This window comes from Coregonus lavaretus (assembly GCF_964263955.1).
Source record: "Coregonus lavaretus genome assembly, chromosome: 19".
NCBI classification, from domain to species: Eukaryota; Metazoa; Chordata; class Actinopteri; order Salmoniformes; family Salmonidae; genus Coregonus; species Coregonus lavaretus.
In genome coordinates, this window is record NC_140006.1 from 9,950,764 (window position 1) to 9,965,922 (window position 15,159).

At 47.1% G+C, this 15,159-nt stretch overlaps 1 protein-coding gene across 1 annotated transcript in view; it reads left to right on the forward strand.

Annotated features, from left to right (window-relative positions):
* The window catches only part of camsap2b (calmodulin regulated spectrin-associated protein family, member 2b), a gene marked incomplete at its 5' end in the record, with an annotated part of 60,806 nt that overhangs the window by 30,333 nt on the left and 15,314 nt on the right, over positions 1 to 15,159 (forward strand). Inside the window, 8 exons of the mRNA XM_084183193.1 lie at positions 6,466 to 6,607; positions 8,151 to 8,290; positions 12,843 to 12,933; positions 13,147 to 13,234; positions 13,524 to 13,546; positions 13,657 to 14,023; positions 14,163 to 14,799; positions 15,005 to 15,145. Of these exons, the coding sequence (XP_084039319.1) occupies positions 6,466 to 6,607; positions 8,151 to 8,290; positions 12,843 to 12,933; positions 13,147 to 13,234; positions 13,524 to 13,546; positions 13,657 to 14,023; positions 14,163 to 14,799; positions 15,005 to 15,145 (1,629 nt within the window). The remainder of the gene's footprint in view (positions 1 to 6,465; positions 6,608 to 8,150; positions 8,291 to 12,842; positions 12,934 to 13,146; positions 13,235 to 13,523; positions 13,547 to 13,656; positions 14,024 to 14,162; positions 14,800 to 15,004; positions 15,146 to 15,159) is intronic.

Consider the following 15,159-nt stretch of genomic DNA (forward strand, 5'->3'; position numbering starts at 1 on the left):
AGGCGCTAGTCGATTCAGGCGCAACTGGGAATTTTATGGACAGGGCATTTGCACACCGTCAAGGCATTTCATTGGTTCCCCTAACCATTCCACTCCCCATCAGAGCACTTGATAGTCGACCATTAGGGTCCGGGTTGGTTAAGGAAGTTATGGTACCAGTCACCATGATTACGCAGGAGACGCATGTTGAGCAGATCACCTTTATGATTATTGAGTCTCCTGCTTACCCTGTAGTCTTGGGTATCCCGTGGTTAGCCCTTCACAACCCCATTTCTCATGGCCGCAGAGGGTTCTTACGGGGTGGTCGCGTGAGTGTCCGGGTAGGTGTCTAGGTGTTTCCGTTGGTGCGACCACGGTGGAAAGTCCAGACGGTACCCCCACCGTGCGCATTCCCCCCGAATACCATGATCTGGCACTCGCGTTTTCCAAGACGCAAGCGACTAAATTACCACCTCATCGGGAGGGGGATTGCGCGATAAACCTTTGGGTAGACGCTGTACCTCCCAGGAGTCATGTGTATCCCCTGTCGCAGGCTGAAACGGAGGCTATGGAAATATACGTCACCGAGTCCCTGCGCCGGGGGTATATACGTCCCTCCACTTCACCTGCCTCCTCGAGTTTCTTCTTTGTGAAGAAGAAAGATGCCGGTTTACACACGTGCATTGATTATTGACCACTGAATAATGTGACAGTACAATTTAGTTTTTTCACCAAATTAGACCTCAGGAGTGCCTACAACCTGGTGCGTATTCGGGAAGGGGATGGGTGGAAAACAGCATTCAGCACAACCTCGGGGCATTATGAATACCTGGTGATGACCTACGGTTTGATGAATGCTCCATCCGTTTTCCAGTCCTTTGTGAACGAGGTGTTTCGGGACATGCTTGGTCGCGGTGTGGTGGTCTACATCGATGACATCCTGGTGTATTCCGCTACGCGCGCCCAGCATTTGTCCCTGGTTCGCAGAGTACTGGTCCGACTGCTGGAAAATGATCTTTATGCCAAGGCAGAGAAGTGTGAGTTTTTCCAGCAGTCAATCTCCTTCTTCGGATATCGCATTACCACCACAGGTGTGGAGATGGAGGTAGACCGCATTGCAGCCGTGCGTAATTGGCCGACTCCAACCACGGTAAAGGAGGTGCAGCGCTTCCTTGGCTTTGCCAACTACTATCAAAGGTTTATTCAGGGTTTTGGCAAGGTCGCAGCTCCCGTTACCTCCTTGTTGAAGGGTGAATCCTCGCCAGGCCAGGTGGGCACTCTTCTTCACCCGGTTTGATTTCACACTCTCATACATTCCGGGTACGAAGAACATGAAGGCAGACGCACTGTCTCGGCTGTATGACACAGAGGAGAGGCCCAGAGACAACACCCCCATACTTCCGGCCTCAAGCATTGTGGCGCCAGTAGTATGTGCGATGGACGCAGATATAGCGCAGGCATTACGCACAGATCCATCTCCACCGCAGTGACCAGTTGGGCTGCAGTACGTGCCTGCGCTTATCCATGATCGTCTGATCTACTGTGCACACACGTCACCCTCCTCTGGTCATCCAGGTATCGGTCGTACAATGCGCTGCCTGACCGAGAAGTACTGGTGGCCTACCTTGGCAAAGGACGTGAGGGTGTATGTTTCCTCATGCTCAGTGTGCGCCCAGAGTAAGGCACCTAGGCACCTCCCAGCGGGTAAGCTACAACCTTTGCCAGTTCCACAACGACCATGGTCTCACCTAAGTATTGATTTTCTCACTGATCTTCCCCCCTCCCAAGGTAACTCCACTATCCTGGTTGTTGTGGACCGCTTTTTAAAGTCCTGCCGCCTCCTTCCTCTGCCCGGTCTCCCCATGGCCCTACAAACTGCGGAGGCTCTGTTTACTCACGTCTTCCGGCACTACAGGGTAACAGAGGATATAGTGTCCGACCAAGGTCCCCAGTTCACGTCTAGAGTCTGGAAGGTGTTCATGGAACGTCTGGGGGTCTAGGTCAGCGTGACCTCTGGTTTTCACCCCGAGAGCAATGGGCAGGTGGAAAGGGTGAATCAAGATGTGGGTAGGTTCCTGCGGTCCTACTGTCAGGACCGGCCGGGGGAGTGGTCGGTGTTCCTGCCATGGGCAGAATATGCTCAGAACTCTCTCCGCCACTCCTCCACTAACCTAACACCCTTCCAATGTGTTTTGGGTTACCAACCGGTCCTGGCACCGTGGCACCAGAGCCAGACCGAGGCTCCCGCGGTGGATGACTGGTTTCGGCGCGCGGAGGAGACTTCCGCCGAGGCTGCCCCCCCTCCTGGTTCGGACAGGCTTCGGCATTCGTCGTCACCGGAGTACTAGCTACTGCCGATCCCATTCTCATCACTCCACTTGTCATGTCTTGTCAATCACACACACCTGGTGCTCATTCCCCTAATTAGTATGTGTATAAGTGTTCCCTCTGTTCCCCTTGTCTTTGTGAATGATTGTTTGTTGTGAGAGCGTGTAGCTCGGTTGAGCTACGTTTCACTGTGTTATTGCCAAGGTGGATGTTTTCCCTTGTATAGTTTCGTTTGAGGCTTGGGGCGTTTGATTTATGTAAACGGATTAAACTCTGGACTTCAGTATTTTACCTCCTGCGCCTGACTCCTTCTTTCATACCTCGTCACACCTGTATCTCTCACAGAACTAGAATGAGATTCACTTTCTATGATCTCTCTCCTTTTCCCTGCAACTCTCATCGCTCCAGCATTGCACTTGATCATTTATTTCCTTATAGAATCATAGCAGCGCGAAGGGTTCTGGAGGAGCTTCAGCACCTCTGATAAATTGAAATAAATTTGCTAAAGCTATAGAATTACTGCTGTCTGTTCAGAAAGAAATTAAATAATTCCCAATAGCCTACTACACCATGAGAAGGCCTATAATTTAGCTGTGGATTGTGTGTAGCCCAATAACAAGTTATAGCCTACAGTCGGGAACGCACTGCAAATCTGTCAGTGAACAGCATGCAGACTAAACAGGCCTTTCCCAATATTTCAAATACAATTGCGGGAAACCACAGGTTGGAAAGCAAATGGCTCCTGTTGAAAAGAGAAGACTAATCTGTCTGCTGTAGGCTACCAAAATACTTCCAAATATTGTTTTACAAAGTAAAACAAGAGTAAGATAGGCCTTTAGCCTCCACAAGACAAGGTCGTTTTTTTTACAAAGTCACCTGTCATTTCGATCATTTTTGCGGTATTAAAGATTCTGCCAAAGTCTCCAGTCATGTAAAATGAAGCAGAATTGCGTGAAATGCGTTTTTAAAAAAGCCAAATTTTCCCCTGACCCTAGGCTATTAAAAATGGTCCCCATGTGTGCAACTTTTGTAAGTGCCTCTTACTGCTCTATGCCACTATGCAAATGTGATTATATGCATGCAATGCTTTATTATAAAGGTGATTTTTATTTTATGCGTTCCGGTACCTCAGAGCTCCCCAGGTCACACCCTCTGGCGCTCACTTTTTGTTCTGGCACCTCCCGATTTACAAATTAAGCACTGCCCTAAACAAGCTCAAAGAAACATATGGTTCTCAGAACTTTGTGTTACCTGGGAACTTCCCTGTAAAAGATATTTGACTTACCTGGCTAAATAAAGGGTAAACAAACAATAAGTTTCCTTTGACTGTATCCTTTGGCAAATGTTGTAAGTATCTTGTGATCAGAGCTTAACTCTGTTAGCTGGGGAACTATTGAGAAGCCACACAATTACATCAGGAACTAAATCACATCAGAAGACCTTTTATCCTTCATCACAAAGTTACTACTCTGCCTACTCTAACTGTCCTCTCTATGTCTATGATCTAATTAAGCAATAAGGCCAGAGGGGGTGTGGTATATGGCCAATATACCACGGCTAGGGGCTGTTCTAATGCACGACGCAACGCGGAGCCCTTAGCCGTGATATATTGGCCATATACCACAAACCCCCGAGGTGCCTTATTGCTATTATAAACTGGTAACCAACGTAATCAGAAGAGTAAAAAAAATATGTTGTGTCATACCCATGGTATACAGTCTGATATACCACAGCTTTCAGTCAATCAGCATATAATAAGAGAGAGATCTTATCACACGCACGCACACACACACCGATCCCTTCCTTCCCACACATACTAGCCTTTTTAAAGTAAGAAAACAAGGAGTTCCTGCTGGGAATAAAGGGAGGCCTTGACGTGCTTGTTAGCCTCAGCCAGAGACGAGCTGTACGCTCCGAATTAGCTGCTGTAGCACATGCTCTGTCAGAACCAACTCTCTCTATCACTGCCTTTATCAGGGTCAACACAGACAGGGTTGTCTAGTCACTGGATAGGCCACACTGTAAAGAGGTCAACATCCCACTACATAGAGGACTACTTTTGACCTGAGCCCTATGAGCCCTGGTCAAAAGTAGTGCAATAAATAGGGAATAGGGTGCCATTTGGGACGCAGTGTCACTGCTTGAATACAAACAATCCCTTTCTCAGAGGAAAGCCTCAGACCGTCTCGATTTAAGGGTTGTGTGTATGACTGTGAAGAGTCTTTGAACTTGATCTGATGACAGAGTGTGTGTTGTGATGCGATTGGTGGGGGGGGGAAGAGTCCCTGTGGCCACTGTGTGAAATTAATTGATACATGAACCAATGATTTTTTTTAAACAACATCAAAAATACATACAAAATGTCCCACAGGATGATGTGTGTGGATACAGTAGTCCTGAGCCTTCCTAGGCCTAATGATTCTCCCCTCTCTTCCTCTTGTTGTCATCATGTCCATTGTTATCTCAAGGCTCCAGACAAATGGTATTGGAGACTGGTACCTGTAAGTCAATCTATCAGCCTCTCCCTCTCCCCCAGATCCCCCCTCCCTTTCTCCTGGCCCCTTACCCCTACCCTATCCCACCTGCAGCCCTTCTCCCCCAGATCCCCCCCTCCCTTTCTCCTGGCCCCTTACCCCTACCCTATCCCACCTGCAGCCCTTCTCCCCCAGATCCCCCCCTCCCTTTCTCCTGGCCCCTTACCCCTACCCTATCCCACCTGCAGCCCTTCTCCCCCAGATCCCCCCCTCCCTTTCTCCTGGCCCCTTACCCCTACCCTATCCCACCTGCAGCCCTTCTCCCCCAGATCCCCCCCTCCCTTTCTCCTGGCCCCTTACCCCTACCCTATCCCACCTGCAGCCCTTCTCCCCCAGATCCCCCCCTCCCTTTCTCCTGGCCCCTTACCCCTACCCTATCCCACCTGCAGCCCTTCTCCCCCAGATCCCCCCCTCCCTTTCTCCTGGCCCCTTACCCCTACCCTATCCCACCTGCAGCCCTTCTCCCCCAGATCCCCCCCTCCCTTTCTCCTGGCCCCTTACCCCTACCCTATCCCACCTGCAGCCCTGTCTCCCCTACCCTCCAATTATGTTCCGCCCTATTCCTTCCCTCTTACCTCCCATGTTGTTTGTTAGATCTACTGTATAACATCTGGATAGAGATGCTCATACTGCACCTCAATGCTAGTACAGCACAACAATAGTAAGCAACCCACTATATCACACAAAACGCAACACAACGCCCATAGCGCTCCTCTCTTCTTGAAAATCAAGCAATAAGAGCTGGTGTGATTTTTCCACTCTTTCCTCTAGTAAAGTAATGGATGCCCGGCCTGTTCCTTTGTATTAATGGTCAGACTGGGAGCAGAGAGGGGAACCAGTTGATGTACTGGTGCGGTACCAGTGTGTTTTATAGGCTCTGAGAGAGACAAATCTTCAAATATAACATATTCCCTCTGTCAGAACAGCTTATTAAACTGTAAATCATCACCCTGCCCTTATCCTTACCTGAATCATTAAGAGGGGAAAGCACAAACTGACCATGGATCAGATCAGCGAACTTAATCTTACCTCCATCCAGTCAACACTGCAGGACACCATAGTACAGGAGATTTATACCTGTTGGATACTGTAGTACAGTAGATTGATCTGGTCGTAACGATTCATGTAGGAACATGAGACTAGTATAAATCAATAGATGAAATAGGGACATTCAGATTCAGTCACACCTAAGTGTAATTACAGTACACTAACTCATCCAAGTTTAGACCCAGTGGAAGTGTAGCCTTGGTGCCTGACTGTTTTTGCATTCAACAACGATACAGGATCTTTGCCGTAGAGGACAATGTCAAGTAGCCTACAAAGATGGCATTGGTTGATCCGTCAGTCTCCACAGTCTGTTTTCTTTGCATGCAGCGACACCCTACTACCTGTTTAATTGAGTCTGAACCCTCCAATGCTTGAATAACCCCAGACTAAACTACTGTAGGGGGTGTGTGTGTGTGTGTGTGTGTGCGCATCTGTGCGTGACAAAGACCGCTTGTGTACATTTGTGTGTGAGGAGCCTATATATACATCCCCATACGTCCCTCTCCGTGCTCTGATTCCATAGGTTAACTGTATATCACTGACCTGTCATCGCTCTCTGTTGTTGCCATGGCTGCAGGCCCGCTACAGGAGGGAGCATGCTAAGCAGAGGTCAGCTCCGTCACTCCCCCTGGTGGACAATCTGCTGAAGGACAACACAGACGGCTGTGCCCTGGCCGCACTCGTCCACTTCTACTGCCCAACGTCTGTCAAACTGGAAGGTACAAGAGGGTTATCATATCACTTCATACCTGTAGCCTTCTCTGGTTGGCCTACTTTATACTAATAGGTTACAGTAACAGCATCAGTTATAGCTCACACTCACTCAGAACGGTAAGTGCATTAGGCTGCCGTTACGCAAGTGATTGACCAGATGAGCATAAGGCCAGAATTCTGAATTGAATTAGAAAAAAAGGGGCATTCATTCACAGCAAACTATATATTTTCTAGAAACATGATAGCTACAAGGTTACATTATGCATACAACAGCTGTTGAAGTATTACAGAGGGACTCTTTGGGCACAGAATCATCTTAGGGCTCAAGAAATAATAGTAAATTGAAAAAGTTACCAGTAGCATCAATAGCTATATTGTTTTACCCCTTATCACCATAACCATAGTCTAACAGACTCGCTTAGACTAGCTCCAACACAGAATAGTTAACACACACACACACAGAGAATAGCTTATCCACTATCCTGCCCAGTAGATATGATACGGAAGAATCCTGTTGGAAAGAAGATTAGCCCCTAGTGATGAAGTCAATGTTTACAATTTCGTCAATACCGTCAAAGGGTCCATAAGGTTCAGATTTATTCAATGACACATGTTATTCAATGGTAACGGTGTCAATAGAGGACGCCAAGGGTTGTGGGTTTTGAATCCTGCTGGGGCCACCCATATGTAAAAATATACGTATGGGGTGGCCCCAGCTTTGGATAAAAGTGTCTGCTAAATGGCATATATTATTATGAAATCATTAAACCTGAGTGATTTACATAACATGAGAGAGAGAAGGAGTCAGTTGAGACAGTAGTCAGTGAGCCAGCCTCCACCCACTGTTCTAAAAATGCCCCAGGGCCAGGCTAAGATGTGATTGGTCAGTAGTAGGACAGCAGCACAGTCCTTTAGACAGAGGAGAACCGTTGACTGTTATTTGAAAGATAAACATTACCACTCCCCTTCTGTGAGTGCCCAGTCATATGTAGATGTCTGTGTGCTAGAATGAGATACTGTAAAGAAGGATTGGGTAGTGAGTGAATATTCTATAACACAACCATTTTTAACAGTACATGTGACCCAGCTGTAACAATCGTTTCATTCAGTTCCATTTCAATTAAAGTTCCATTTGGCTCCCAGTGTGGAAATACTGTACTTCCTGAAGAATCTGGTAGACTGATGACATCACTGTCCAATCCTTCTTCAGATTGTTCTAGTCTGCGTGGGCTATCCCCATCATGACATCACCATCTCTGTTCCTCTGTGTTCTCGCCCCTGCCTTCAAACCCTGCCTCCTCTGACCATTATTCTGGCCAAACACTACAAATAATACTAAGTACTATATAAAAGGAACATTTATAATAAAATAACAATCATAAAAAATTAACAAATAAATCTGACCAGTGCACTTTCAATAGATACTGCGTAAAGAACAGTAAAGCCATTGATGCACTGCTGAAGTTTTTCAAATCTATGCGAATCCAACCTCTGAAGATAAAAACACTAACCCCGCCCCTATGCTCTCTCCTCTCCCCGCCCCTCCAGATATCTGTCTGAAGGAGACCCTGTCGCTGGCTGACAGTCTGTACAACCTGCAGCTGGTGCAGGAGTTCTGCAGGGACAGCCTCAACCACTGCTGCCACTTCTCCCTGGAGGACATGCTCTATGCCCACTCTTCCATCAAGGTAGGACCATGGGGAACAGAAGGGGGGCTGGGGGGGACAGGGTAGGGGGATGGGGGGACAGGAAGGGATGGAGGTTGTGTGGGACAGGGGAAGAGGTCTGGGGGGACATGGAGGTTGTGTGGGACAGGGGAAGAGGTCTGGGCGGACAGGACAGAGGGTTGGGGGTGCAGAGGGGTGGCTGGGGGGACATGGGAGGGGCCAAGACTGGGTTAGTTGGGTAGGGAGGGAAATCGGGTGTTGACATTGGAGGTAGAGTATATATATTCACTGAGTGTACAAAACATTAAGAACACCTTCCTAATATTGAGTTGCACCCCCTATCATTTTGCCCTCAGAATAGCCTCAATTCGTCGGGCATGGACTCTACAAGGTGTCGAAAGCGTTCCACAGCGTTCAAAACTAAATACCTATTTTACCGGAGCTACATTTTCTTTTTTCTGGTGCAGATTCGCGGGACGCTTTTAAAGGGGTACACACAAATTAGTAAAAACCTATTTAATCTAATAGAAAATAGATGGTTTGCAGTATGGACCAGATGAGATGGCGGTCATTATCACTAAATAAATTAATAGGAAATTGTCAATGTGCCGCAGAATTTTATATCCCATCAAGGTGTGCGATGGTTCAAAAAAGGTTGGGAACCACTGTATTAGTGTACTGTACTCTGTGTGGGTGGAGGAGATTTGGGTGTGCGTGTTTGTGTAGGAGGGGTCAATTTTGCCACACTGACTGTTCCTTACAGACAGTTCTGTCTTCCTTTGATAGAAAATGGCAAAACAACAGAACAAGAGAGGCAGGGAGAGGCAGGCACAGAGAAAGTAGAATGACACTTCTCTCTAAGCAGCCTCTGTTTGTCTGAGGGGGAGTCTTTGGCCCACTTTGGCCCTTCTGTTCTGGAATAGCCCCACACACACACACACACATACACATACACACACACACAGTGACTCATACTCTCATTTGACATGGCAGAACTGTTGATTCTTTATGTGCTACAAAGACTACTGAATGTGTTCTGATTTACTAATCATACATACAGAATTGATCACTTAACTGAGATGTTTTCAATGTGAGGCAGGACAGAGGAAAACTGATAGAAAACCATGTAATGTAACCATGTAATCTGGTTATAGACCCCCAGAATGCATAACATGAGGTATAGGACAGTGGAGGCTGCTGAGGGGAGGACAGCTGGAATGGTATCAAACACGCGGTTTCCATGTGGTTGATACCATTCCATTGACTCCATTCCAGACATTATTAAGAGCCGTCCTCCCCTCAGCAGCCTCCACTGGTATAGGAACATTAGTCAGAAACAGTTAGGATTCTGGTCCTGCCCCTGACCGTTGGCACACTGTGTCTTTTCCATAGACTGCTTGTTGCTTGCGCACACACACACACACACACACACACCATGCACTGCTGGGTGTGTATAGAGTGGACACAGTGCTACAAGTGAGTGTCTCAGGCAGGGGCAGAGAGTGAGAGAACGGGTCCTGAAGAGCAGCCAACATCTGGCATAGAGCCAACTCCCAACTGGCCAAACCTCCAGAACCCCTAACCAACCAGCCAAAGTGTGTGTGTGTGTGTGTGAAAAGGGACACTGTTCACACCCGTTATTTGTGGAGGAGTGTGTTCTAGACTCAAAACTCGATTTGATGTCCAAGAGCTATAACAATACAAAGAGAATATCCAAGCAACCATGTTTTGGAATCTAAAGTCCAGTCTTAGTTTTGTGGTCAATGGAGATGCTCTTTTCCGTAGAGAGAGAGGCTCAGTCTAAATATGTGGTTTAAAAGGCTCTCAACAAGTGAATGACTCTTCTATGGAGGTATCCAGAGTCTGTTTCTACCATTAAATCAGTAAAAGCATAAAACCATATTTGGGTTACACCCTATGTGGTGTGTATGGCACACTAAACTATACCAGATGGTATTTCGTCACTTCTCCCACTATACACTAGAAGTTGAGGTAACATAGCAATATGAGGCTGCCAATTACACATGCACACACACACACACCCACACACACACACACACACACACACATACACATACACACACACACACATACACACAATCAGTTACAGTGAGGGAAAAAAGTATTTGATCCCCTGCTGATTTTGTACGTTTGCCCACTGACAAAGACATGATCAGTCTATACATTTAATGGTAGGTTTATTTGAACAGTGAGAGACAGAATAACAACAAAGAAATCCAGAAAAAGACATCAAAAATGTTATAAATTGATTTGCATTTTAATGAGGGAAATAAGTATTTGACCCCTCTGCAAAACATGACTTAGTACTTGGTGGCAAAACCCTTGTTGGCAATCACAGAGGTCAGATGTTTCTTGTAGTTGGCCACCAGGTTTGCACACATCTCAGGAGGGATTTTGTCCCACTCCTCTTTGCAGATCTTCTCCAAATCATTAAGGTTTTGAGCCTGACGTTTGGCAACTCGAACCTTCAGCTCCCTCCACGGATTTTCTATGGGATTAAGGTCTGGAGACTGGCTAGGCCACTCCAGGACCTTAATGTGCTTCTTCTTGAGCCACTCCTTTGTTGCCTTGGCCGTGTGTTATGGGTCATTGTCATGCTGGAATACCCATCCACAACCCATTTTCAATGCCCTGGCTGAGGGAAGGAGGTTCTCACCCAAGATTTGATGGTACATGGTCCCGTCCATCGTCCCTTTGATGCGGTGAAGTTGTCCTGTCCTCTTAGCAGAAAAACACCCCCAAAGCATAATGTTTCCACCTCCATGTTTGACAGTGGGGATGGTGTTCTTGGGGTCATAGGCAGGATTCCTCCTCCTCCAAACACGGCGAGTTGAGTTGATGCCAAAGAGCTCGATTTTGGTCTCATCTGACCACAACACTTTCACCCAGTTCTCCTCTGAATCATTCAGATGTTCATTGGCAAACTTCAGATGGCCCTGTATATGTGCTTTCTTGAGCAGGGGGACCTTGCGGGCGCTGCAGGATTTCAGTCCTTCACGGCGTAGTGTGTTACCAATTGTTTTCTTGGTGACTATGGTCCCAGCTGCCTTGATCATTGACAAGATCATCCAGTGTAGTTCTGGGCTGATTCCTCACCGTTCTCATGATCATTGCAACTCCACGAGGTGAGATCTTGCATGGAGCCCCAGGCTGAGGGAGATTGACAGTTATTTTGTGTTTCTTCCATTTGCGAATAATCGCACCAACTGTTGTCACCTTCTCACCAAGCTGCTTGGAGATGGTCTTGTAGCCCATTCCAGCCTTGTGTAGGTCTACAATCTTGTCCCTGACATCCTTGGAGAGCTCTTTGGTCTTGGCCATGGTGGAGAGTTTGGAATCTGATTGATTGATTGCTTCTGTGGACAGGTGTCTTTTATACAGGTAACAAACTGAGATTAGGAGCACTCCCTTTAAGAGTGTGCTCCTAATCTCAGCTCGTTACCTGTATAAAAGACACCTGGGCGCCAGAAATCTTTCTGATTGAGAGGGGGTCAAATACTTATTTCCCTCATTAAAATGCAAATCAATTTATAACATTTTTGACATGCGTTTTTCTGGATTTTTTTGTTGTTATTCTGTCTCTCACTGTTCAAATAAACCTACCATTAAAATTATAGACTGATCATTTCTTTGTCAGTGGGCAAACGTACAAAATCAGCAGGGGATCAAATACTTTTTTCCCTCACTGTACCTAGCAACAAAGGCAGCTCAGAGGCAGCTGTACCTGCTATCCCTGACCTGTCACTGTACCTTCAGAAAGTATTCATACCCCTTGACTTATTTCACATTTTGTTGTGTTACAGCCTGAATTCAAAATTGATGAAATATGAGTGGTTTCCTTCCTCTCCGGCAACTGTGTTAGGAAGGACGCCTGTAACTTTGTAGTTACTGGGTGTATTGATACATCATCCAAAGTGTAGTTAATAACTTCACCATGCTCAAAGGAATATTCTGTCTGATTTTTTTATTTTTACCCGTCTACCAATAGGTGCCCTTCTTGGCGATGCATTGGAAAACCTCCCTGGTCTTTGTGGTTGAATCTGTGTTAGAAATTCACTGCTCGACTGAAGGACCTTACAGATAATTGTATGTGTGGGGTACAGAGATGAGGTAGTCATTCAAAAATCATGTTAAACACTATTATTGCACACAGAGTGAGTCCATGCAACTTATTATATGACTTGTTAAGCAAATTTGTACTCATTAACTTATTTAGGCTTGCCATAACAAAGGGGTCGAATACTGTTGACTCAAGACATTTCAGCTTTTCATTTCTTATTAATTTGCAAACATTTCTAAAAACATAATTCCACTTTGACATTATGGGGTATTGTGTGTAGGCCAGTGACACAACATCTCAATTTAATCAATTTAAAATTCAGGCTGTAATACAACAAAATGTGGGAAAAGTCAAGGGGTGTGAATACTTTCTGTATTTTGCCTCCTATGTGACTTGTCTTAACAGAGGCACCATGTGGACAAATGCAGGTATTTGGTTGTATTACATTGTCTTTGCCCGTAACTAACTTGTGTGTGTTTTGCCCTGTTGCAGAATAACTACCTGGTGTTTATGGCAGAGCTGTTCTGGTGGTTTGAAGTGGTGAAGCCTTCGTTTGTACAGCCCAGAGTCTTTGACCCACAAGGTAAGGATATTGGTGTGGGAAAGCCAAAAAGGATGACGCTGAAGATTATGATGATGATGATGATGATGATGATGATGATGATGAAAAGATAATGAAGATAATCAACTGCATTGACATATCACAGTATATTTCAGTTTTCACCAGAATTCAGATCACGTCAAATACCTTTATTGACTTGAGTATCCTGACTGATTGGTGTTTGTTTGTCAGCAGTCTGTGATCTAGCCCCGTCAGCAAGGACTATGGCTCCTATCTGTAGCCCAGCCAAACAGGACTTTGGGGACAGCCCAGAACACAAAAGGTATGATTTTAATATTGAGTGGACAAATGTAATAACCTGTAGTTATTTAATTTTCCCTTATTGAACAAGCTTGTGATAGGTTGAGCGTAGTTCAACTTGGCAGTGACAGGAGGTATGCATTTGAACTTTATCGTAATACTCTCTCTCTCTCTCTCTCTCTCTCTCTCTCTCTCTCTCTCTCTCTCTCTCTCTCTCTCTCTCTCTCTCTCTCTCTCTCTCTCTCTCTCTCTCTCTCTCTCTCGCTCTCTCTCGCTCTCTCTCGCTCTCTCTCTCTCTCGCTCTCTCTCAGGCTTCAACCAGACTCTGCTTCAGGTAAGAACACAGGAACTACCCCTTCCCTCAGAATCACAAACATTGTCTGAAGACTCTGAACTACTACTGGTTCTCTTTGATTTAGTCTCTTTTTTCCGTGTTTCGGGCAGGTGTGATAAAGAGGTCAGCATCCATGTCCTATGTGGATGGCTGTGTGGGGACATGGCCTAAGGAGAGACGGTCTAGGGGCATCTCCTTTGAGATTCCTTTGGACGGGGATCCTAGCGTCCCTCCCTGTGGGGGTCCCTCCCTCCGGGGCATTACCCGCTCTGCCAGCACCGAGGGCCTGGGTGGGTTCAAAGTTCATCACGCACACCAGGGGGACATGAGGCGCCACCTCTCCTTTCAGCCGGTCAGCGTCAACGGCCAGAGCAGCACCGCCGGACACATACCTGAGGAGGACTACAACAGGGACTCACCAGACTCCCACAAAGCACTGGGGCGCGGGCAGACTCAGCCACACAAGAACCGGAACAGGTACTTATGATAGCTCTGATGGTAGGACATCCGAGTTATTGATGGTAGGACACATATACTGAATCTAAATATGTTTCTAACTGTTAGTTTCTATGGATTAAAATGTTTAATAAATTATCATACCGGTCTGTCAATCTAGATATTCCAATGGCGTTCTCCAAGAGAACGGCAATGGCGGCAGCGGCCCCGTCAGCCCGTCGACCCCCCCTAGCATCGAGGAGGCTCTGAAGATCATCCACGACACAGAGAGGCCCCACGGCAGTCTGCGGCCCGGGGCCAACGGCTTCTTCCTCCACGATGGAGTTGAACCTTCAGACCCAGGGGACGACCCTGATGACTACCCAGGATCGGCTAAGGCCCGGGCAGACGAGGCAGACCCCTACTCAGCCTCTACGGAGGAAGTCGACACGGGGATCCACGTGAGGACGGAGGACATCCAGGAGAGTTTGGACGAGGACAACTCTTCTATCAGGGACTACTCTGATATGGACCCTGACTATGAGGCTATGACCCGATCCTGTCCCTTACCAGAGGGGAATGGAGAAAGGGGCGAGAGGAGCAGCCCATACCCCAGCTCGGTGTCTCCAGCCCCTCTGTCTCATGCTCCCAGCCCTGCCTCGTCCTCGGGTGGTTCTGGCGGCGGAGTGGTTCGCATGACCAGCTTCGCCGAGCAGAAGTTCCGTAAGCTGGAGGGGCGGAGCAGCGGAGGGACCACCCCCGAGAGTGCTGAGCTCAACGTTCCCAACACGCCCCCCTTACGAACTGCCACGCTCGAGGTCAGTAGAGAAACTCTACCTCTCTTTCTCTCTGTGTTACTATGTTGCTGTCTTGGACTCTCGCTCTCTCTCTCCATTGATCTATTACTCTGTCACTCTTTTTCTCTCTCAACTCCCTTTTCCTACTCCGTATTTCTCTTTTGCTTTTCTCTTACCCCTCTCGTACCTCTCACCCTCTCAACTTCTCTCTCTCTCTCCTTCTCAGATCTCCAGCCCCACCCACCCAGGCCAGACCCCGGCCATGCCCTCTCCCAGAGACCACACCCACCTGTTGTCGTCAGATATGGTGCACCTGAAGATGAAGCTGGAGGAGAAACGCAGAGCCATCGAGGCCCAGAAGAAGAAGGTATAGGCTTATAA